The following is a 23,958-nucleotide window of genomic DNA, read 5'->3' on the forward strand; positions in this document are numbered from 1 at the left end:
CTATCCACCTCTACGAACAGCAAAAGGGTGTTTGAGGACAAAAACCCTTTTGCCGTTTCCAAGAAACCAATAGTGAAGATCAATATGTTCTTTAACAGCCAGTGTGGTTCACTAAAGGTTCAGACTTAACAAGATTGATTCCACTTATCAGTTCCTTGCACAGCCACAAACTTTCCATTTGAAGGTGTGCATATTTACAAGTAAACAGCACCATTCACAAAAAAAATGAAACGTCAAAGAGATTTGTGTTTTAATAGATGAAAAAAACAGAGATCCTGGACTGACTAAAAGCAAAATACTGTCCACCAATCTTTAAAGAATATGCAGAGCCTGCTGACATCTGAAACTTTAGGAAAGCAAAACACGGAAGGTAGCTTACACAAAGAGCACAGTGTGTGTGTGTGTGTGTGTTACCCACGTGTGTCCTATCTCATGGGCGATAGTGAAAGCCGTTGCCAGGCCGATGTCCTCGTTGATGCTGCAACTCCTCTCTGGCTCACACATCCCTCCTACAGGAGCCAAACCTGTCACACACACACACACACACACACACACTATGAGTATTCCCTACCTCATCCTTACATCCATAGCACAGTCAGTGATGTGTGTTGTATATTTCGGGAAACTTGATTGCGACACAGCTAATCTTAACTCTGTAACTGTGTAACCGAGCGTCAACTGGGAGAACGAGGTGTTTGAGAGACGGACATACGCTGACATTCTTAATCGACACGTATTTATGTCCCCACGTCCCACACATATCCTCCATTATTACTTGGGGGTGGAGCAAACAGCAGCAGTACAGAACTTTCCTTCAAGTACTTATGTTTTAGGAGAGGTGAGAGAAGGCTACACTGAAACTACCATGGTGCTGTAGCTTAGTTCATGTGGCAGTTACCACAATAGGTCTGACCTCACAATACAATGTATAACACGATACATGGGTCACAATGCCAGCTGCATCACAGCAGCAATTGTCCACAGAAGAGAGTGAAAATGTATAAATGTTGGGGGTGTAAAACCAAACTTTAAAAAAATGAACCGTCCAATGCATAATTCACCCTTCAACGTTTTAACCAGTGATGGTTAGATGATGGGTGGAGAGTCAGCTGACCATGAGTGTCCATTATATTTTGAACTGGGAGATGAAAAGTGGAGTCTTACAAACACATCCACTGTATGAGAGCCATGCAACCACACACTTAGATGATGAATTAATAATCTACTGAATTTATCTGTTTGTTTGTTTTGTTTGTTTTAAATAGTCTAAGTAGGCTTCTGCCTCTGAAAGAATATTTGTTGATTTCATATTGATATCCCAAATCTGTGAATGAAAAAAAATGTTATGTTTGCAAATAGGACAAAACACAGGGAACACTGGAAATTATATTTTTTCCTGCCTGATGTACAAAAAAAAAAAAAACAAATCGAAACTGCAACCCAAACGCTGCAATACAAACCGAACCGTGGGTTTACTGAACCGTCACACCCCTAATAAACAGTCCTGAAAGTACACCTTAATGCAAAACACCTGCATAAACTAATAAAATAAACAGCATATTATATACTAAATCAGATGACAAACTGACTAAAAATTTCCTGTCCAATCTATAAAGAAAAAGCACACCAAAATGCACCAAGCGGCTATAGGATTGATTTTTTTTTTTGCAGTGCTGTAAAACAGAACGGATCTTAGAGTAAAATAATCGAGGATAAGCGATTTACTATGATCCTTCGTTGGGGAAGCGTTCGAGTGAGGTTGAGACACTTTATTGAGGGAGTGCAGACGAACGTACACATCAAGCTCTATCACTCTGCAACAACCATTCAGTGTAATGTGTTTAGAATATATTTCTCTCTCCTTCTCTCTGTGTATGTGTGTGTGTGTATGTGTGTGTGTGAGTGTGTGCAGTAAGTGTGTTACCTAGCGTTCCACAGGGCTTGTTCTTATAGATGCAAATGTCGTACCTGCGAGCAGACAGGAAAATAAACCAGGTCATTTAATACAGTTAATATTTAGATCCACACCCTGGCACACACACACACACACACTTTCTCTTGTTCCTACACACACACACACACAAGCACCAGCATTCAGCAGATGAAATCCAGCATGAAATCACACTCACGTACATGCATGCAGACACACACTGATATACTAAAGGTACACATAAACTAACACACTGGACACAGGCACATATTCACAGTTGTTGGCAGAGGCTGTCAGACACACACACACACACACACACACACACACACACACACTCACAGACATACCCAACTATGGACAGACAGTGGACAGAAGTGATAGCAGGCTGATACGTTTAAAAGAACAATAGCAGGAAATCAAGGATGGTCACTGCAGTGTCATCTGTCTGGACAGTTTCCATCCTCCACTTGATAAAGGCCTTTGCAAAACTGAGCTCTTCTCACTAAGACGGCACCAAAACCATATATATATTATATATATATATATATATATATATATATATAATATATATATACACCTCAAAAAGCTGTGTTAGAGGGTATGAGCTGTCTATAGCCTTCTCTGTGCCTTTTGAATTTCATGGTAATGATCCCCCTGCAGTACAAAAGTACAGCTAATCAGTAAACTATCGCAACATTGGCTTATTACACGTTCTGTCAGGGAGAAGGAGAAAATATTTGTGGCTTCAGTGATTTCAGTTAACGAAACACATATAGATAAACAGCTCTTCCCAGTCCTGTTGCATTCTCACGAAGGTCAGAGCGGCGCGCAGCAGATGACTATGAGCAGACAGCGGTTATGGTGTTTGCAGATGCACATTCCTCAGTCAATAGTATCACTGTTGACTCTGTTTATTGCCTATCTACCACTGTTGTTTCTGTTTTCCCCCTGCGGTAAAAAAGAAAGGAGAGTGTGCAAGGAGAGGGAGACAGAGAGAGGAGAAAGAACAGAGGGAGAAAGGGAAAGAGAGAGAGAGGAGAGAGAGAGAGAGAGGTAACACTGACTCTGACTCAGCTCAGGGCCATCAGATTCAAGGTAGCTTTGCTCTGATGTGCTTTCTCTGTCACTCTCCCTCTCTCTAGCTCTTTCATCCTCCTCTAGTATCACTCCGTTTTCCCTGGGCTGCTTCCTTTTAAAAAATAAATCTGTCTTTGTGTCTTGCTCCCTCCTCATATCTCTCTTTTACTCTTGCTCTCCAGATGGTGAGCTGGGCAGTGCAGCCACAGCTTTCGTCACCCCAGACAGGACAAGATACAGCCCAACTCACTTGGACTTGGCATACGTGAGAGGCTATGAGGAGAGGGACTGGGAATGTTAGAATTCAGCTGAGAGTGAAAACTATTTTTAACCCTTATTTGAACAGGAAAACGGATTAATAACACCTATATTTACAACTGTAGGGGAAAACTTGCAAGGAGAGCGGAGGCCTTGCGTACAGGGCCATTAAAGCATCTTGATAGAGCCATGCTTTTTGTAATGTTGTGCAATGTAAAATAAAATGAAATCATGATTAAGCCTAATGCATCTCATTAGTCTCTACATTTTTAACATTGTGTGCCCTGAGTTCCAGGTACTTCAAAAATATTTTTTAGAACGGAGGAAAAACATCCTTATTTTGGCTTAGAGATGGAAATGTTCATTCCAAAATACTTTCATTTAGGCAGGAAGAAAGTTCCAGATCAAGACTCCATGGTGATAATTTCTGGGATAATTTATTTCCGCATTTAAAGTATAATATGTACTTGCACATAGGCCAGTCTCTGATTCTAGTACTTGTGCCAGGACTATTTCTTTCATTTATTCCGTCTTCCATTTCTGTCTTTTATTCCATGTTCCCATGAGAGAGATTTGTCTATTTCTGACCTGGTGATGAGCACGGCGGTGTCATGGTGAGCGATCCCGTTGTCTGGTATGGCGTTCCCATAGCTGCTCCGGTGCTGGATGGATTTCTGCCACTTGCAGAAGCTGTCCAAAGACTTCCCGGCATGGTGGTTGATCTCTAGTGTTGGCTGGCAGAGAGACAGAGAGGAAATAAAGACTCAAAAGGAAATTAGGCAACTGAAGTCGAGGGCAATTATTGTACATTTAAATCTTGAAGCTAAGCAGAAAGAATGAAGATTACCAAGCACAGGGTGCAGGGATTGGAGGAGGGGGGTCAACAGGGTCATTCAACCCACCCAAAAATGACAAAACTTGAACCAAATATAGCCTGCCTAAACAGCAAATACCAAGCCTTCATTCATTTAGATACATGAAGTATGACTAATGAAATACTCATCATGCATTCCGACTGATCCTCATTTGACAAACAATAAACACATCAATACAGCAACAGCAGCTTTCACAACACTGTGTGTACATTTGTTGTTTTATGGTGACCTGATCAATGATGTGCATTTTTGATCAGACTGTGGGACAAAAATAACAGGACAGGAAGCGCTGAGAAGATCGGCATGTGTTCATTCATTATCTCAAGATATTGGAAACCCACTCAGTTAAAATGGGGAAGTCGCGTTTTGGTTCAGTAGTATGTCAAAAGTCTTAAATAATCTATTGTGAATTCACAATGAACAGGTCAACTTGAAAAACAAAAAACGACCCCCCACTTTCACGAGGCTGGCTACAAGCCTGATTCAAATTACAGCATTTCATATTTCTGGAATGCAAACTGTCCTAAATATACTCAAATGAGCCAACGATATGATAAGGTTATTCCAATAGCAGCAGAAAGGAGGTGTCAACAATAATATGATAGGAGAACAATAACATGCTGAGACAAGAGCTATGATAACAGTCCAGTTCTTCCTGTATTGCAGCTGTATTGCTGTGTTTGAGTGTCAGCCTTGTTTTCCACATGGCTAGTGCAACATATGTTCATCACACCGGGTGCCAGAGTGAGGATACATTCCTAAAATTTGGTTGCCAGGCTGAAAAAGCTTAAGCAGCCGTGCTCTGGTGTATCAAAGAGGCTACTGTCGAGGCAGGATTAGAGGGAAGGCGCTTTCTAGTATTATAAGAGCGCTGGCAGAGCAGGGGGAAGGGGAGGGAGAGCTCTGCTGGCCACAGCTGGCTAGAACTCGTAACCAAGGAATGCATGTGGTGACATAACTAGTAATTGTCTCATCCCACAGTCCCTCATTTCTGGGCCCACTGCTGGCCTGATTTTCTCTTCCAGGGGCCGTTTGCCGTTTTCAGACCTGGAAACCAACAACAGAACCACTCAGCGAGACTACTTTCAATCCTGTCCCGACCTCAACCTCAACGGTCCATGCAGTAAGAATAACAACGCTAATACTGCCCACCACTAATGATCCTAACATTTATTTATTCCTTTCTTTACTCTGTCAGATGACGACCAGATCCGAGGGGCAATTTACAGGGCTTATTTTTAGCCAGTACGAACAGTATGAATCACAAATCCTTCATTCCTTAATAAGACAGCTATGGAGGAAACCTCAAAGCCACACTGTAATGCCCCCCTAATACAGTATGATTCATCTGTCAAAGCCCTATTAGGTCAGCATTATGATGGAGTGGATAACCTCAACCTGCCGCCCTGTCTCACCACATGCTGTTAATGGCAGGCTAATAAGGTCAGCGGCTGGCTGGGCGGCTGGGTAGCCAGATAGCTATGCCGGTAAGGTCATGCACTTTACTTTATGGGTTCAACTCCTGCCTCATGCTGTGGTGTGGATTCTCACTCCATGCCATTGGTTATCCCTGGTCACCGTCTCCAAAAAAAAAAATATTAGCAAGGGTGGATGTTAAAAAAAGGCTTGTGATGGTACAAGCCAGACCTCAAGGAAGTGGGTTAATTTGGATGCCGGTGGTATGCTCTGTGGCTCAGTTGCCATTAGTGGCTACCGGAGCATCAGCTGCTCTTTCTGGAGAGAGGGATGTGACACGGATGGTGACTGAGTTACTGACTTAAAAAAAAAAAAGAAAACACTGAGTCCTCAAAGAACCCTTCACCTCAACTCATCACCCAAATCAGGACAGCCTCCTCTTCAGATTTAGATACTGATATTTTTTACAGGACCTTCTCTCAGGCCTGGACGTGCGTCATAGCAACGGTCAGAGGGGTCACTGCCCGCGCCAGAAACAAACAGCGCTGTAATAAAGCAGCTCTGCCTGGCAGGTACAACTCTCCCCTCATTTCCCTGACTTTTCCACCTCTCCTCACCCTGCTTCTACTCCTCTCCTCCTGTCTTCCTCCTCCTCCCCTCTGACTCTGACATCCTCTCTTCTTCCTTCTCTTCAACTCAGCTTTCATTACAGCTACCACTCACAGCCCCACTTACAAACTTGGGTCTCCACTGGGAGTGCTGGAGGAAGGACACTTAAGCCAATAATTTGATACAAACAAGGAGCTCATAGATGCTGGCCAGGGAAGAGTTTCGTGCAGACTGGATAGGGAGGGGGGTGTTACAGAGGATTAACTGAGAAGAGAATAAAAGAGAAGAGAAGAGAAGAGAAGAGAAGAGAAGAGAAGAGAAGAGAAGAGAAGAGAAGAGAAAAGAAGATGAGAGGAGAGGAGAGAAGAGGAGAGGAGAGGATAGGTCTTAAAGTGCTGTTCCTTTCAGTTCAATACATTGTTGGCCAGTTTGAAATGATTGATTACCTGGTCTTCCATAAGCAGGATGAGCCGTGTCACCACAATGTTGACTGCATTCCCCAGGCTAGAATCCTGGAACAGTTTGGCAACCTGACCTCCAGGGAAACAAGAAAAGACCAGTCTTAAAAACAGCTGATATGCCAAGAGTGCACATTAACAATAATAGCACGAGAAATAAATCAGCCTTGGAGAGAACAGAAAAACTAACAACAGACAAAGAATAAAACCAGTTAAAATAACAATGATAAAAACGTGTAATAAACCACCACACGGCAAGAACAGCCCAGCCTTGACAGGAGATAAAACACCACCACTCGACGTGAAATCATCAGAAAGCTGACACAGCATGACATGAATACTTGTCCTGAACATTTTTTATGAGATGACTAACTACTGGCCTGAGAGAAAAGACAAGTTGCAAAACGCTACATAAGTGAAGACCCGAAACACCTACAGTAATAAAGATAAAGACCAGGCTTGAAAATAGCCAACATTTTAGCACTAGGCCTGATATTTATCATCACTACTAGCACTTCAGTTGCACTCAGACACTTGTCATCAGTCGTGTAATTTGACCTGGTTTACATCACATCATTAGAGAGCCAGTAGTTGTTTCTGCTTGAGTTTTTTTAACAGGCCGGATGCAACCTGCTTCGTAACAATAACAAGACACCAACCATTCATTAAGTACATTCCAGACGTGTGTGTGTGTGTGTGTGTGTGTATGTGTGTGTATAGGTTTGAGCGATTGAATGACTGTGTGGGAAGTAATCCTCGCTGACGGAAATAGTGGTTATGATGACATTTAACCTAAACCTGTCTGCAAACCTGTTCTTAAAACACTGATTGGAACGTCCAGTAAGACAAATAAATGACCCTAAAATTTGTATTCTCCATCTTATTTGTGTCATTAAAACCACAAATAATGTTTTTTCTTAGCATGTTCTTTTTTCTTTTTAGATCTAGCAGAGAAAACAAGCTAGTTTATGACTAATTCTTTGCATTATAAAAACACTGGAACCATTTTTTTTGCTGCAGACATTCCTTCTCTTCCCAACAATGTCTGTGGATCTGCAGCCAGTTCTTTCTAAAATGTTTCTAAGTGGACTAAACATGCCGTTCCTTGTTTCGCACCACACCAAGTAACCACACCATAAATCGCTGGTGGATGATCTCTCACTGCGTGCAACCCTTTGAAAGCTTGGAGAGGCCACACAATACAAAAGCAATATATTATCATCTTCATCATTCATCCTTCACCACATCTTCAGTCTGACTCCCAAACCAACAACAGGACTGCTTTTGGCATACATCTAACAAGGGAAATCAGTTTTAATATGACTCTTTGCACACGGCTTTTCATAAATCTTTAATGCATGAACAGAAAAGGACTCATCATGTGCTATTCATCAGGTAGCTTTTTTTATGGAGCATGTGTATACATCTTTTGTGTTGTGAAACTTACAATATTCATGACAGCCAGGATGTACTGCTCGATGTCTCTGCGACCATGGTAACCCACCATCATCTTGTCGGCTACCACCAGTGTCTCCACGTAGCGCTCCCGGCTGACCGAACGCTTCAGAGGCAGCTGGCCGCGACCAACGTGATGCGGGGGCGTCTTCAGAGTCCGCTGCCACCACGACGCACCCTTCCCCGGCTTCTCGTCTGACGAGGATCACACAAACACAGACACACATTTAGTACCAGTGTAGTGAGGACAGAACTAGGGCTGGAGCTCACATTAGACCAGTTAGTTAAAATTACAATCATTCATGGCAGTTATTATATTTTGTGTTTGCTTTAATTTGTAAGCAATGGACAGATGATCAACTAAAACAGGACCTCTGGGATCTTTGCCTAGAAGATAAGATGGGTATCCAATTTGGCAACTGGTGCTAGACTGAAGACGGGGCACTTGTCTTCAACTGTAGTGTTTAAACATTAGTGGATGGGAGCAAAACAGTGTGTACACCACATTTTGTTTTATAGCACCTTTGCCATAAAGCCAGACTGATGCCTCAACACCGTCACTGCATATAAAGCATGATGCAGGCACAACATTACAATGCTGGATGTTAGTTTATTTGTCAAGGGATGGTTTTGTGAGCACACTTTTCCTTCTTTTTCAGCAACGCCCTGTAACACAGACTCAGTCACACCCATTCACAACTGGAAGCTCCAGCACAACCACAAACTTCTGCTGCTGGCCCCTCAGCAGATCGACCAGGGCAGCAGTCCCAGCTGGTCTGGTCTTTAAACCCAAGCAGGGAGAAAGATCGATGTATCTCCTTAAAAAAGACCAGAGTTTCTCCCTTCCTACCAATGACTCCACAGGACTGGTCCATGTACTGGTGGCGGAGTGATGACCGCTTGTAAACCACATGGGGGCGCCCCTCTGCCCTCTCCCCTCTCTCCGTCTTGGTCTCGTTCTCCGGTGAAACCAGGGGTTCAATGAGGTACTCCTCTCCCCCTGCAACAATCACCCCCTGCTGCAGAGACAGAGGAGGAAGAGAATAAAATACAACAGAATGGAACCAATCAATGCCATCACCACATAAATATCAAAACAGCCTGGGTAAAAAGATTTATCACACATTAATCTTTCAAAACCATCAAACATGCATAGTAAAAATCAAAATAGAGTAATACAGCATGGCCATGCATCACTCACAATGCAATAATCATGTGAACACATTTACAATTGAAGAGTTTCATTTCACACGGTCCACTATTGAAAATACCATTTAAAAAATGGCACTTAAAAATGTCTGTTAACAAAAGGTATTCTTGCTTGTGGTTGTTTATTGATTTCAAATAACTTTGATGGTCTTTGATTGACAAAAGCCTTTAACAGACTTTTGAAGACTGACTACCTCTATATTGTAAAGTCAGTGAAGGATGAACTTGAGGCAATGCTGCTTCTCCAAAATGGAGATTGCACACATAAGAGCAGCACTTAGCAAACAGGAGAATGAGTAGTAGTGCAGGCAGGGGAGCAGAGGTAAGGCGGAGGTGAAGCAGAGGCCCTCTGAGGGATAACCCGGTGCTGACGGGTCAGGATCTGACAGGAGCAGAGGAAGGGACAACCTCTGAGCTTCTCAGTGCAGTGCCGTGCACATCCCATCTCAAACTCGGTATCATCTATGTTTACTGTCCACCCAGTTTGTTTTGGAGAAGGGACTTGTCAGTATTGTATTGGTGAGCATAACATTTGGAGAAAACATCATCTCTTGTTTGAAATCTGTTTAAATGGGCGATGGGAAGTCAGAATGCAAATTAAACTCAATTCGAGGCTACACAATTAGCTTTCAGAGAGGAATCTAGATCTATACTGCTACTATTTGTGTAATTTATACTTCTGTTGCAAGGTATGTAGCAACTGATAATGTAACACCTGCTGGATAATGTCATAACTTGTCCCTCTACCTGGGGTGAATATGTAATAATAATAATAAAAAAACATATATGTGTAATAATTTTCCTGATGCAATACCATGATCGTTAAGCTTTATTATTTCAGAAGGGGTGGAACATATTTTTACTGATTACATCAAAATTATATTGCCTCATTATTTAATGTTTTGTGAGAAGACACTGCTATAACATGAATGATTACATACTTAGGGAATGCAATTACATCATATGTTACATTTATGTTACATCCCTTATGAAGTAACCCTCATTGGTTAACAATAGAAAGGCTAAGGTCAAACTGATGGCTGGTATGAGTATTAAAAACTGAATTATCCGACTTCTGTACTGACCAGAGTTGTTAGATTTTCAGAATTGCATTAAGTAACAGTGCATAATTATAATTATGCAGCTTTAATTTGTCAAATGATGGTTCTGTGTTTTTTCTTCTCAAGTTATTACACTATTAAGCCACTGAAGACTTTAACAGGTATGAATACATTTTTGAGCAATTTTTAGAGTAACATATTTATCGAATTATTGCATTAGTACAACTCTTCAGCACAAACATGGACATAAAATATTATGGCATTCCAGATGTCATGATCTCATGCACTCCTGAGCTCACCACTGCAGCCTAATTCAGGTCTATGTCCAATTCAAAGTTATTCATTGATAATTCACTGACTAAATCTCACTCCTAACAATGGTAGAGATACTATGTCTGACACAATCATCATATCACTCTGTGCTCAGACTGTCTCACCACAAACACTGTCCCACAATGTCAATTAGAGCAGAGAGCAGAGGTTCGGGACCCCACAACACACAAACACACACAGGCACACGTGAGAGCGTGACCGGGAGAGAGACAAAGGGAGAGAGAAAGTGAAAGAGTGAGACAGAGCGAGATACATGAACATGTCCTGTGGTTCTCGTTAGATCTCTTGGCCTCAGTCTCCGGGGTCAGGGTGAATGTTTCCCCTCGACTCACTGCTTCGAGCTTTCAAAGTGCACCTAATCCCATAATAAAGTTAGTGATGCTCCCCTGGACACACAGTCCATTCGCTGTTGAATTTACTCATGCTGGTCTGACCATCAGTAATTACGTGTGCGGCTTATTAACGCTTTGTGAACACATCTAATCCTCAACTGTATATACAACTGTTTTTGTCATGAGATGAAGCAGGATACAGGGTTGTTTGATCACTAAAAATGCCTTTACCCTGGCAAAATTACACATTAAAATTCTGAATATGGTATCAAATGACTCGGAAAAGAACAAACTTTGAGCTCTGAGCTATGGGCAACAACAAACTGATGTCAGTCCTCTGCTGTGGCATACTGAGTGGTGACTTTTAATCAGTACAGGAGGTAAATGGGGATGAAAATGGGCCTGCTAGTGCAGTGAACACCAGAAGAGCGCCCTGGTCTTCTCTCATAACAAACTCACTCTGAAGGACAGCAGAGTAACACGAGACCAGAATAGGTTTAAACTATTTGCCAAAAAAGAAATTGAGTTAAATCATGTCCTAACTAACCTGCAGTGGACTGTTTTAGTGAGAGTCCTCTTGAAACTGTCGCAGAGACACTGCGGTGGCTGATGTTGATTTGTGATATCTGAATGCTGCAAGCAAAGGCCATTTGCTCTTTGATTCTGAGGGACTGACACCAAAACCTGATGTTTATTCTTAATGTTTCAGATGGTTGAAATATTTTCTGCTCTTACACCCTGTCATAGTTGGGCTGGAAATACCTCAACATGATGTCACATCGTTTCCATTTGGTTATTTGTCCACAAGATAAACACCACCAAACCAAATGGACCAAGAAATTCCAAAAGCTGAATTTTCCTTCACGATAAGCCAAGTGTCAGGAGGATCTGAGACTTTGTTCCAGAAAATATGATTGTAACCACTGTTACATGCGACTCTATTATAGTGGTTGGGTTTAGTGGTTGACCAATATGGGTTTTTCAATGGCCAATGTCGATATTTAGAAAGTGGGATAGTCGATGGCCGATATATAATGCCGATATTATGTCTTCTTTTTCTTTTTTGGCATTTGACAACATACAACAATATACAAATGAGACACAAAATGAATGAACTTAAATGAAAATTGACATAGCACTAATGTTATTGTCTGCTTTGTCTCTGTTTGCTTAAGTAGATCTGCACACTGTCTGCAGTGCACTTACTGTAAATAAAAACGTGTCTGCAGACATTTTTGTTTATTGGCCTTGTGGGTGCAGATATCAGCCGAGGCCCATTATCACAAAATGCCAGATATTGACCCGATTAGTCAGCTGAATGATTAATCGGTACATCTGTAGTTGTAAAAGATTAGAGCTAACTTGAGGGCTCAGCGTTAAGTCAAATTTGGTAAAAATTAACAATTCACGAGGCTGACATGGGTCTGGCACAGTTGGACAAGTCATGCAGGTAATGTTGTGGTATTATCAAACATTTCTGAAGCCACAGTTGCCAGATTCCGACACTGCCGTCAAGGCCATTTTATTGTACTGTGTCACCAACCTAAACGATCTGAGTGAAGATTAGAGTTGGAAGACTTACCAGCCCATTACAGTTGCTGAGGGCCACTTTGCTGGAGTGCAGCTGGTCTTGGACGTGTCCTACATAGTGGCAGTGGGGGGAGTAGGGGTGACTCCAGGCTAAACGGCCTCTCCTCCAATACTCCACCCTGAACTGCTGGGACAGCAGCCCCCCCTGCAGCGTCAGGTTCAGCAGGAAGTTGGTACGTGGTGTGGACAGCTGGTAGAAGAGCTGAGCGATGGAAGAGAAGAGGCTTCGACTGAAAAAGCCCTTGGCTCAGAACGAAAAAAAAAAAAAAAAAACACTTTCCAAGTACTTTCAAAAATTACTGAAATGTGTGTAGCAGTATTCAACCCAGAATGACATCATTCTGCTTCTTTAGAGAATAAAAGATAAACAAAAGCTTTAACAGAAAAGAGAAACTATGTCAGAAAGTATAATACAGTGTCTGGTGGCTTGTCCTCAGTGCTGCGTCGCCTTCGTTGGTGGCGGGGAGGCTCTTCTGTGTCCAGGGTCTCCCCATCTGGTCCTACACGTACTGGGATGGCGATCTCATACTGGCCTAGACTGGACAGGAACGCAGCTAGAGAGGAAAACAGAGAGAAGGTAAGTACAACATAAAACCAAACACACAGGCTGACTTTATTAAGCCAAAATTCACTTTAATCTAATCGACCTCAAGAGTTGTTTATTTTGAATGAGGCCATGAGGCTTTTTATAGAGAAAGTAACCCAGTTGGCGAGGGAACCTTGAGGTCTTTTTCGTCCATAGCTCTCAAGCCCTAGCCACTCCGAGCCCTCCCTCCTCCATGAGGCCAAAGGGCCGTTGCCATAGTAACCCTGAAACTGTATACTTCCTGTCTCTCCCAGGCTGTGCCGGGGTCTGGTGGAGATTTATTGTCCAAACACACACAGCTCCAAACAGCCAGCGACAGCTAACTAACAGGAAAAGGTCACCGGCAAATGAGCCCAGTTTTCATCAAACCTTTGGCCGTGGTTGGTAGAGAAGCAGCCCCTTCCCACACAGAGTAAACAGCCAGAGATTAGAGTTCCCTGAGACAGCTTTGGAGAGCTCTGCACCAGGAAAAAAAATACTCTGTATACGGCGGGTAGGTCTGGTTTAAATAAACAGCAAGCACTGCTACAAACCCCCTTGCTGCTTTTCCTATCTTTCACATCCCTCAGAAACATTACTTTCATATGAGCTCGGATCTACTTCCTATTTCCCACAACACAGTCATCCGGCTCTTCTAAAATGCTGCACATAAGCAGGTAGTATTATTGTAACCTGGGCAGGCTTTTGAAGCAAAGGAAAAGCTCCTGGAGAGAGTGAAGGAAGGGCCCTATAAAACACACCTCCTAATAAAGTAGATGCAGCTCAGTCCTTTGGTAGGAGTTAATGACACGCCACACACATTCAATTGCAAGGCAGTGGGAAAAATCTAGTTGGCGATTTGGGCAATTTTAATAAAGCAGAGCATGAACATGTTAGTTGTTTTTGCAGTTGCATTCGATAAAAATGCTTTCCACATCCTAAATTATGTCTGTGAGTAATCCTATTACATGTAATCCATTACTCTCTAACCCTGTCTGTAGCTTCACGGTAATCCAGCCAGCCAGAGCCACCTGTTAAACCTGGTGGAGTAATGAGTGTGGCCGCCTGGCACAGCTGGTGGGCTACACCATTGTTTTTATGAGGGCTCTCTCTGTCTCTCTACCCATCCATCCATCCATCTCCGTTTGATTAAGAATATCTATAGCAACAAACACGACTGTCATAAAGTGTTTTACGGAAAATAAAGTCACAACAGACCTTTCCTCCCTCATTCCTTCCCATCAAAGGCCCCCCTCACTCCTCCCCATCCACTTACCTACATATCTAACACAGCTAAGTATGCCTAATTTTACCTCTTAGCTGGTATCAAATTGAGCTGGCTGTGCCTACCAGTATTTCAAACAGTGTACTGATCAACATCACTTGTAAGTTGCAGTGGCCATGACGTCAGCTGAACAGAGTCTAATTGAAATCCAGGGGTGAGTTAATGTAGTATTTCCTCCACCATTTTGCGACAAATATCGGAAAACAAATATTTTATTTTGTGCTGCGGCTCCTTTTGCATAATCCACGCCTCAGCTGTCTCATTCTACACATTTACTCCTTTGTAACTGCTTATTTATTGAGGGACATCAATAAGGGAATAAGATTAAGAGATGATGCCACATGGATCCACCTCCTCTTTGTACTTAATGAAAGCGAAAGTGACATTTGGCACACTAGTGATTCCTAATCATCAGTGAAACACAATGCTGATATGTTGATGTAACCCACCTTGACAACTGAATCCTAATTTGAAGAACGAGGTTACATCAAAGGAGCACAAATATAGAATGACAGTGGAAAACATGGTGGCCAAATTTGACAGTAGATCCTCCCAGTGTGATGAACAGGGTCACAATGCAGCAGCTTCTGTGCTGATAAATACGATCCCGTGGCCTCCTGGGGGTGGGTGAGGGCCCACCCATGTGTAGGGCATTACCCTGGTTTCTGCTATCACCAAGTGAAAACAATGGAAATACTGTGGATGGAAACAGTCCCTCCCTCCCTCCATGCCATGCCTGGCATGGTGGAGGAAGAGCTCACCATCACAAAATAACCATGACCTGACTCTGCTCAGGGTTCCACTTATATATTTTACAAGGAGGGTGGTTTTAATGATGTTCCTTTTAAAAACAAATGAGAACGAGTGGCCTTTTTCAACTGTGGCTCTCTTAGCTGGGCTGTTTTCTCATTCACTCTTGCTTCATTTGTCTCTCTTTCTCTTCCTCTTTCCCCCAGCTGTGCCACAGCTGTCTTCAGTCTGGGCAGCACACAAGAGCAGTGAAGGTAGAGGAGCTGAAGGGGTTCGTCCATCGCTGGCTCCCATAACAGCTCCATCTTTGTTGAGGGGCTGCCTGCCTGCAGCGCCGCAGGGCCCTGTCAGCAGCTCCCATGCTCGTAAGTCTCCTCCGAGTGCGTCTGCCTGCAGCCTGACCCTCATTACAGGGACAAGGAAAGATTGATTCGCTCTGCTCTCTCTGTCTTTCTTGTCTGTCCATCACGACTGGGATGACTGACTGGCTGAGTTACGGGGTCAAGTTGCAAAGTGCTGAGTCTCGGGAAGGTCACATATATACTCACTGCAAATGACTTAACACCACGGCAATGATGCCTTACCTCATTATTGGGTTATTTGAAAGCAGAATAAGAGAAAGAAAGAGAGAAACAAGATGCCATAAAGCCCAAACCCCTTACTGCAGCATGTCTGCATATTTGTCCTTTCGCTCTTTTTAAATAAACACCCAGACACTAGCAAAATATACTACACACAGCTGCACATTAAGTAGACCAGCAAACACAAGAGAGAGACATTTCATGCTTTTGGCAATTTTCTCATTATTTCATTTGCTGTGTTTGAGTCTTTTAATCTAAAATGACTTAAAGGGGTTACCATTTATACTAAGATAACAGCCAAAGCCTGAATGGAGCCAAGTTCAAAGAGGAAAGACAGAGAGAGAAACATACAGGGAGACAAAAAGCAGAGAGCAGAGACTGTGCAGTAAACGAGTTGATAGCATAAAGTATTGAACAGAAACATTTCATCCCCAACTTGTTACATAATAGTTTTAGTCATAACTTTGCAGTAACTTTGCAATGTATTTGAGTCTTATTTGTTACTGCGCAAACTGAATGCTGCCCTTTCAATTCAAGTAATAACATGTGCTCACCCAAAACACAGTAGTACTGTGCTGGTTACAGAAGACAGGTGTGTTTGGCATAAATTATACAACCTACCATAACACCCATGGGAGGAGAAAGTGAGATAAACCCTGTCCTGTGCTGGATTTACACGACAAACACAGAATCATATTTTTAACTCTTCATGACTCACAACTGGGCTTTTTATAGCTATTTGGAAACTGTTAAGATCTAATTTGATGCAATTCTTCCCTGTACAGAAAGTAATAAGATCAGATTTGAGTCACAAAAGGTTAAACACAGACCTTGTGCAGACATGGCCCTCTGTGGGGATTTGTGAGTTCTGATGGGAGGGGCCCATATGTCAGGGTGAGTGGAAGTGGTGTGGCAGACTATTGGAGACAGATGACTGGAAGGGGTCAGAGGTTAAGTTTAGGAAATACACAATCACGGCCTTGTTCTGGATGACAAGTCGCGGACACTCAGGGAATTTACATCTATGCCTTTGGGGGTTCCCAGTCTGTCCAACTATAGTGTGCATATGTGTATGTCTGTGTGTGTGTGTGTGTGTTTGAGAGAGAGACAGAGTGAGTGAGAGAGATAGATAGGTAGATGGAGAGACAGACAGAGAGAGAGAGAGAGAGAGAGAGAGAGAGAGATACTGGTGCAGTGAGCGGTGAGGGGGGCGGGCACGTGGCTGTGCCACAGGACATGATTTGTGAAGGCAGAGTTCAAGTTCAGCAGCACAGACCCGTGGGCCTGCAGTGTGCCTCAGTCAGTCAGACAGGCGGGTCAGACCTGCACCATATGGTACGGTTAATTTAACTCAACATGTCTCGTCTGAGCGGTGCATGTGGATCATAAACACAAATTACAGCAGCTGCAGTGCATACAGCATTTAGATCCTTAAATTACCACAATACAAATCTGATATACTATAATCACTTATTCAGTTCAAAAATAAATCACAAAAATGTGATATTTTTGTGGAATTTGGATAGAATTTGGGCGAGCATGGGTCCTTTACTTTTTTTCAGCCCAAAATGAAAACCATATTTCTGCCCGAGGAAACTTCAGTTCTATTCAAAAATCCTGAATTCACTGAAGTGCGGTTATCATTTAGGGTTCCTAGTAGACTCAGGTGTACCTTTCATTTCCAACCAAGAACTGAAAGTCTATTTCACAGAAAATAAATCTATGATTTTTGGTACTATTCAGAAAAAGGACCTAAAGTTCTTCAGCCTGTCACTTTATAAAAGGACTGGGTGATTCAATATTATATTGGTATCATGAGGCTAGATATCACTTTGGATTTTGGATATCATAATATCATGATATGGCTTAAGTGATGTTTTTTTCCTGGTTTTAAGGTTGCATTGCAGAAAAGGAATGCAATTTCTGAACTAATTAGACTGCTATAGCTGTCTGGTTACTTGCTTCTACTTGCTTGGTCATTATATCCAAAATACTAATGACTGTTTTATTGTGTGTAAATATCTTATGAAAGCACTGGTAGTCATCCCTACAACAATGTCACAATATCGATATCGAGGTTTTTGGTGAAACATATTGTGATATTTGATTTTATCTACATCGGGAAGCCTACTTTTTAGTGTGTTTAACTCCAGCTGAAGTCTGTGAGTCAGGTGCACACCCTCCTTGCTGAGGTAAATGATTTGTCTTACGGGGTCTCAGGCGGCAGTGCCTCCTCTCACCTTGTGACTCCTCATCTCTGCGACCTCCTGCGACCTCGGTGGCAACCATGGCGACTATGACAGTGCAGGCCAGGGTCCTCCATAGCGTTTCCATGGTTACTACAGTAGTTGCTATAGTAACAAGATTCAGTGCAGTGGTCCCCGGGCCTCTGTCCCAACATGTCTCCAGCCCTCTCGGACGCCCCCTCGCCTAGCAGTGGGACAGCTCAGCGCTCTCTTGGGCCATAGCTGCTGCTGGAAGCGTCAGTCTGGGCTCTCTCTATCACACTCTCTCTTTTATCCTCTCTCACTTGTTCTCTCTCACGCACACACAATCTCTGTTTTGGGGAATTTTGCAAGAGGAGTGGTTAGTTCAGCAAGACATAGCAGCCTCTACAGTGTGTCGGACAGTCAGTCTGTCCTGGCAGCCTGATGATGATTCCTGGAGAAGTCCTGAGAGAAGCGCGGAGGAGGAGGTGGAGCGGCGTCGGGGGCCTTTCAGTGGGCTCAGCAGCGTCAGTGGGTTTGCACTCCTCTCTGTTGCCCTGCAGAAGAGAAAGAAACAGTTTAGTGACCTAGGAGAAGGAAGGCAGGGAAGGCAAAGAGGAACAAATGCTCAAAAAGAGAGGTAAAGGTAGAGGGAGAAAGGAGAAGAGACAGGGGGAGGGAGGAGAAGGGAGGAAAAGAACAAGAAAGAACTACAGCCCTTTTAGACTGGAAAAATATCCCACTACCATCCAGGAATTGAGCTCACTGTAAACAGGACAACCTGGCATTTCAGTCCTGTTCTAATCCCTGTAGTCCCAGGTAATTATTGGCTTCAGCTCCAAGGAGCACAGGTGTTAACAGGTCACCCATTCATTTGTGATCCTCATAGGCATGATAATACAGGACATAATCTCAATGTAACTTCAACCTATGCAATATGATATATTACCAGAGTGGAATGTCAGATGAAATGCTGCTGTTCAGTCGGGTTGGAGGACTGTGACACCAGTTAACCTGATGGTGAAATACATAATACTTCTGCTAATTCTGTTAAGTGTTACCTGCCTTTTTTTTTTTAACGGTTCGCCCCAGATAAAGCAACCCTGTGTTAAATTGCCATGCTTAGTGTAAGAGTGGAATTACTGACACAGAGCAACAGACAGGGCATTTGGGAGTGGAAGACAGCATGAGATCCCATTGACCCATGCAGTCCCTCACTGACAAGACAAATCTCTCCAGTTTGTAGTCAACGTCCAGTGAAGCACCGCCTACCTCCGCTTTGTTCGTTTAGCTAATCAATCATGGCCTCTGTGAGGGAGGCCATGATTGAGGACAAATACCCTGAGGGAGGACAAATACCCTGTCTTTCACTCTAATGACCATGGACAACAGAGCAGGTCCCAACCTGGGGCTCCCCTGGCCCCTCTCCTTAAGCTGTCTGCCCACCGGAAAAAGACTTCAAACACAAAGGAAGGCATTGATCTTGTAAAAAGCTATGCTTAATGCCCAAACAGGGCTTGAAGTGGGTATTATGTCAGAGGCTTTGGAGGTAAAATGAGCCAATTTGAGGAAAGCAGCAGGTTGCCACCACTGCTACGCTGGCTGACTGCGTTGGTTGGTTGTATGGCTGAGTGACTTGCTGGCTGGCTGCCTGACTGTACGGCTTACTAATTGGCTGGCTTCCTGGCTAGCTGACTGATGGTATGAATGACTATATGCAGCTTGTTTATATCTCAGGCAAAGGTGAGGATACTATAATACAGGGTACTGCCAGTGAATTTCAGCTTTGACATATGTGCTTTCTATCCCTCACGAGAGTTTGAGTTTCATTAGAGTATCCCAATGCCAGAACTGGCAGGAAAGTTTGTTCCTCCCTCGGACTGCTTCATAGAAAGTAAAGTGGTTGTGACAGTCCCCAGGATGATGATCATTTGGAGGTAACAGTTCAGTTCCAGGCTACGGGTCAGCCTGACATCACAGGTTAACATCTCGGCTCTCTGGTTACAAACTTAAGGAGAAACTTGTTCATTTTCCGACCTACCAATATGCCTGTCCTTTGCAATGAGTGAACCACAACCTACTTTTTAATTGAGTGGTGTTCCACTTTAAGGTACTTTCTACTTAGAGACCAACATAATGCTGGTCTGCTTTATAATAACAACGATAATGACTTCCTCAGACCTACACTACCCATTACAAAAACAGACCTGAGCCAGGATGAGGAGTCACCGTTTCATCGGTGCCCTTCTCTTTGACTTGTTTCTTTCAGTTTCCTGGCGATGGATTGCAGTGTCAGCTAAACCCAACCCTTGATATCCTCACTCCCAATAAGTCTGGCCACCCAGCTCATTCTGTCCATGCCTTTATCCCTCCTTCCCTCCCTCTATCCCTCCCTCCATGCTGTCTGGGGAGAGAAGAGCGAGTGGAGACGCCACACTGGCCCAGATGGCTGGCGGCTAACCAACTGCAGCCAAAGGTAATCGGAAGCAGATGGGAAACCTTTTGGTGACGAGAGCAAGGGAACAAGTTGCCTCCTGAAATGAAAAAAAAAAAAAAGAGTGCAAAGCCCAAGGGGAACAAGAGAGAGACAGTAGAGTGTAAGCTGTTCAGGCCAGCTGGGAGAGCCATTCTTGAATGAGTGTGGAGGAATGGTTGTGTGTGCATGTGTGTGTATGAAAGTAGATGTGAAAGGAGGCCTTAATGTGCCTCTCATTCCCCTGAGCTCCAAGCAGCATTGGGAAGGTACAGTACAGGGAGAGCGAGCTTAAAAACACTGAGGGGTCTTTGTACTGTTGCTGCTTCCCTCATACATGGAACTACTGTAAGTCTCTCTCTTTTTCTCTCTCTCTCTCTCTCTCTCTCTCTCTCTCTCTCCCTCTCTTTCTCCCTCTCTCTCCCCTCCCTCGGGCTTTCAGGCTTTCTCCCAGTCATTTCCTGCTCCGCTCCAGCTACCCTCTATTTTCATTACTTCTGCTCCCAGTCTCAATTTATAGTGGGCTTATTAAACTTGCAGCTTGATATCAAATGCTTTTCATTACAACTCGCTCTCATCTTGTTTATTTAGACAAGACCCAGATGATTGGACCCCCTACGCCGACCTTTGGTGATTTTAAACAAGGCTGCTTAAAAAGATTTGCGGACTGCCTTCAAAGATCCCCTCCAACACTGCACTGCCTTGAACAGCTTTCTCGGTAAATTATTGCTCCGTTATAAACCACAGTAAAATATGGCTAAATTAAGAGTGAGCCGTCTTGCAGAGGTGATTGTGTCATACATCTTCTGTGGTGTGTTGTGCAAAACTTTCCCTCTGGGCTATATCACTTTTCTAAATAAAAAAGTCATGTTTGTCAGTAGGCCAAGTAAGCCCATATGCTGTGACTGACTCTGTAGTTAGTGTTTTGCTTGGATGAGTACCTTTGACAGCTATGAATATCTACTGTATAGCTGCAAATCGCGGCCAAGTAAGAACGTGGAGCGAGCTGCAGACAGGCCACACAATCACAATGCAATCATAATTTGCAAAAAGACAGCAGAAGAAAGGGGTCGTTGTTAGAGAGAGAGAGAAAAGTTGGAACGCTCAGGATAATTAGGTGGGAATTCAAGGGTGGGCCAAAGTTGCGATGTAATCAAGCCAGTGGACCCAGAAGCGTTTTGACACATCATTTTTTTTTTTTTTTTAGCATGTCATCTACTAGCAACTGGAGCTTTTCATGTGGTGTGCGGGATGTAGAGTATGTTTTTGCAGACTAGAGCTATCTATACTGTCCTTGTCTTTAACTGTTGCCAAGGAGAGTCAAGCTAGCTGAAAACGAGCACACTAATCAAAGCCATATGACCGGCTCAAAGTAAAGTCTGTGTGGAGCGAACAGATGCTAAGTGTCCCTTGCTCAGCTTCAAACACCATACAGAGTCTAGCACTCCCCCACTCTGTCTCTCTCTCTCACACACACTCACACACACATACACACACATATACACTGTCTCCACTTTGATCAGAGAATAGCTCATGAATCAGGTTTAGCTTCAGTTTATTATTTCGTTATGCTCAAGGGAATGTGGCAGCGTGGCTTCTCTTTTCTAACAAGACTAAAAAGGCTGTGGGATCAAATGGCCCGTGAGACGAATGTCGCAAGTTGGATTCAGCGTTCGCAGCAATCCCTCTCTCATAACTGCCTTGGAAAAAAACACTGCCTAAGTTCACACGGATCTCCACATCAAACCCTGCACAACCAACAACAGATGAGGTGATAGAAATAATACCAAGAATTGAGGAAAATATCTCTAAGCTCTGGTTCTCTCTGCCCGGCTCTTTCTCTGGTAAAGAAAGAGAGGGGCAGGCATTCCTCTCTCAATTTCCCCAAATAAACAGTGGGCAGATGAAAAGTGGGAACATAAACAGGCCGGGCCTTTCAGAGGGCCTAGGATGCGCTCCCCTCACTCGAAAATGAGCCTCTCAAGTCTGGAACAATATTTTGTGAGAGAGCTGACTCAACACGAAGTGAGGCAGTCAGCAACATTGAGACTGGAGCACAGATGGTAGTCAAAGGCTCTCTCGGTGACTTGTTTTAAAATATATCCAGCAATACGGCAAATCTACTGTTTAACCAAAGATTAAACAAAGTCCACACTTTGCAGCATATAAGCATATCATACATATTTCAAAGGAATTGTGTAATTTTTAAAGCCTGGGCCTCAGCTTGAGCAGATGTTCAACCAGGTGACCAAGAAGCATTAAACAGCTGTAATGTTGCATTTATTTGTGTACCCACTAGAGACAGACTTGGTTCCCCAGATATGTTTCAAGGAACACTGTAGTAGTAAAGGACAGTTGTTATATGTCTGTGCATGTGTGAGGGTGTTGCGGGGGGTGGTGGCGGCGGCGGTGGTGGTGTTGGTGGGGCGGGGTGTTCTGGCTAAATGGTGAAATCCAAAGACCCAAGGGGCCAAACCGATGGCATGTGTGCCAGTAACCAGCGCCAAGTGCAAATACATGACCACTGTTGATATATTTACGAGATGTCAGACATGAATTAAAAACAGGGTTGCATGCTAAAAGCAGGCATGCATGAACCTGCAGGCGCTTGCAAACTAGTAGACCTCAATTTATCAAATCACTACATCATCTGTCATTTCTGCTGTTTTGTGAAGCACCACAGATTTGATTATTTGCACATGTTAATCTTATGGATTCAAATTCAAGCGCTTGTGTCACAGAAACATAATGAAAAATGACTAAAATATTCATATAATATTCAATGCTCACATACATACCATACTGTAATGTATTTTTCTTAGCACCTTTTGTATCACCATAATAATCATGTATTGTTCAAGTTGGACTGTGATAATCACAAGTGAGCTTGTCATACTTCAAGGCACTCTTTTTCTTCTTTTGGTTTCCTTATAATCCCTTTAGCAATTTGTAATTTTGCTGTGATTTTATAGTGCATCTTCTAAAATATACAATTATTGTAGTTATTTCTTGTGAGGGAGGACCTGTTTCAAGCTCTGCTGTCATTTCTGGTTGTGTTTAGTTGCTCCCCCAACCGGCGGAGGGCACAATGCCACCCTTGACTTCTGTACCTGATCTGTACTGTCGGCCACATCATCCCTTCATCAGTCTGCACACACTGGGATCAGCCAATGAGGGGATCCCAGCCATATTACACAATTAATTTCTCAAATAAATAAGCGCAACTATAAGAGCGCCTGTAGAATAAGGGGCTATAGTAATCCTGTAGTAAACAGAAATTGCAGGTATGGGTCAAACACAGGAAATAAAAGATACCATCAACACTACTAAGTGCAAAAAACTCCAGGCACCACGTACACAGTATAATAATAAACCTCCTTGGAGTTGCAGGAGAAATAAGCCTTCAAGCGTTAGAATAGCCTCTGAAATTATCATTCAAGCTCTGTGCTAGCATCATGCCATGATTAGTTTCTTCATGACTTCTGCATTTAGGG

At 43.2% G+C, this 23,958-nt stretch overlaps 1 protein-coding gene across 1 annotated transcript in view; it reads right to left on the reverse strand.

The window, feature by feature from the left end:
* The window catches only part of adamts10 (ADAM metallopeptidase with thrombospondin type 1 motif, 10), a 51,468-nt gene that overhangs the window by 27,421 nt on the left and 89 nt on the right, over positions 1-23,958 (reverse strand). The window contains exons 2-10 of the mRNA XM_030049123.1: positions 18,025-18,548; positions 13,018-13,157; positions 12,596-12,805; positions 8,929-9,097; positions 8,071-8,273; positions 6,612-6,695; positions 3,854-3,999; positions 1,925-1,968; positions 419-524 (exon numbers count right to left, since the gene is read on the reverse strand). Coding sequence (XP_029904983.1) covers positions 419-524; positions 1,925-1,968; positions 3,854-3,999; positions 6,612-6,695; positions 8,071-8,273; positions 8,929-9,097; positions 12,596-12,805; positions 13,018-13,157; positions 18,025-18,118 — 1,196 coding nt within the window. The 5' untranslated portion in view covers positions 18,119-18,548. The remainder of the gene's footprint in view (positions 1-418; positions 525-1,924; positions 1,969-3,853; positions 4,000-6,611; positions 6,696-8,070; positions 8,274-8,928; positions 9,098-12,595; positions 12,806-13,017; positions 13,158-18,024; positions 18,549-23,958) is intronic.

This window comes from Myripristis murdjan, chromosome 4, assembly GCF_902150065.1.
Source record: "Myripristis murdjan chromosome 4, fMyrMur1.1, whole genome shotgun sequence".
Classification (NCBI taxonomy): domain Eukaryota; kingdom Metazoa; phylum Chordata; class Actinopteri; order Holocentriformes; family Holocentridae; genus Myripristis; species Myripristis murdjan.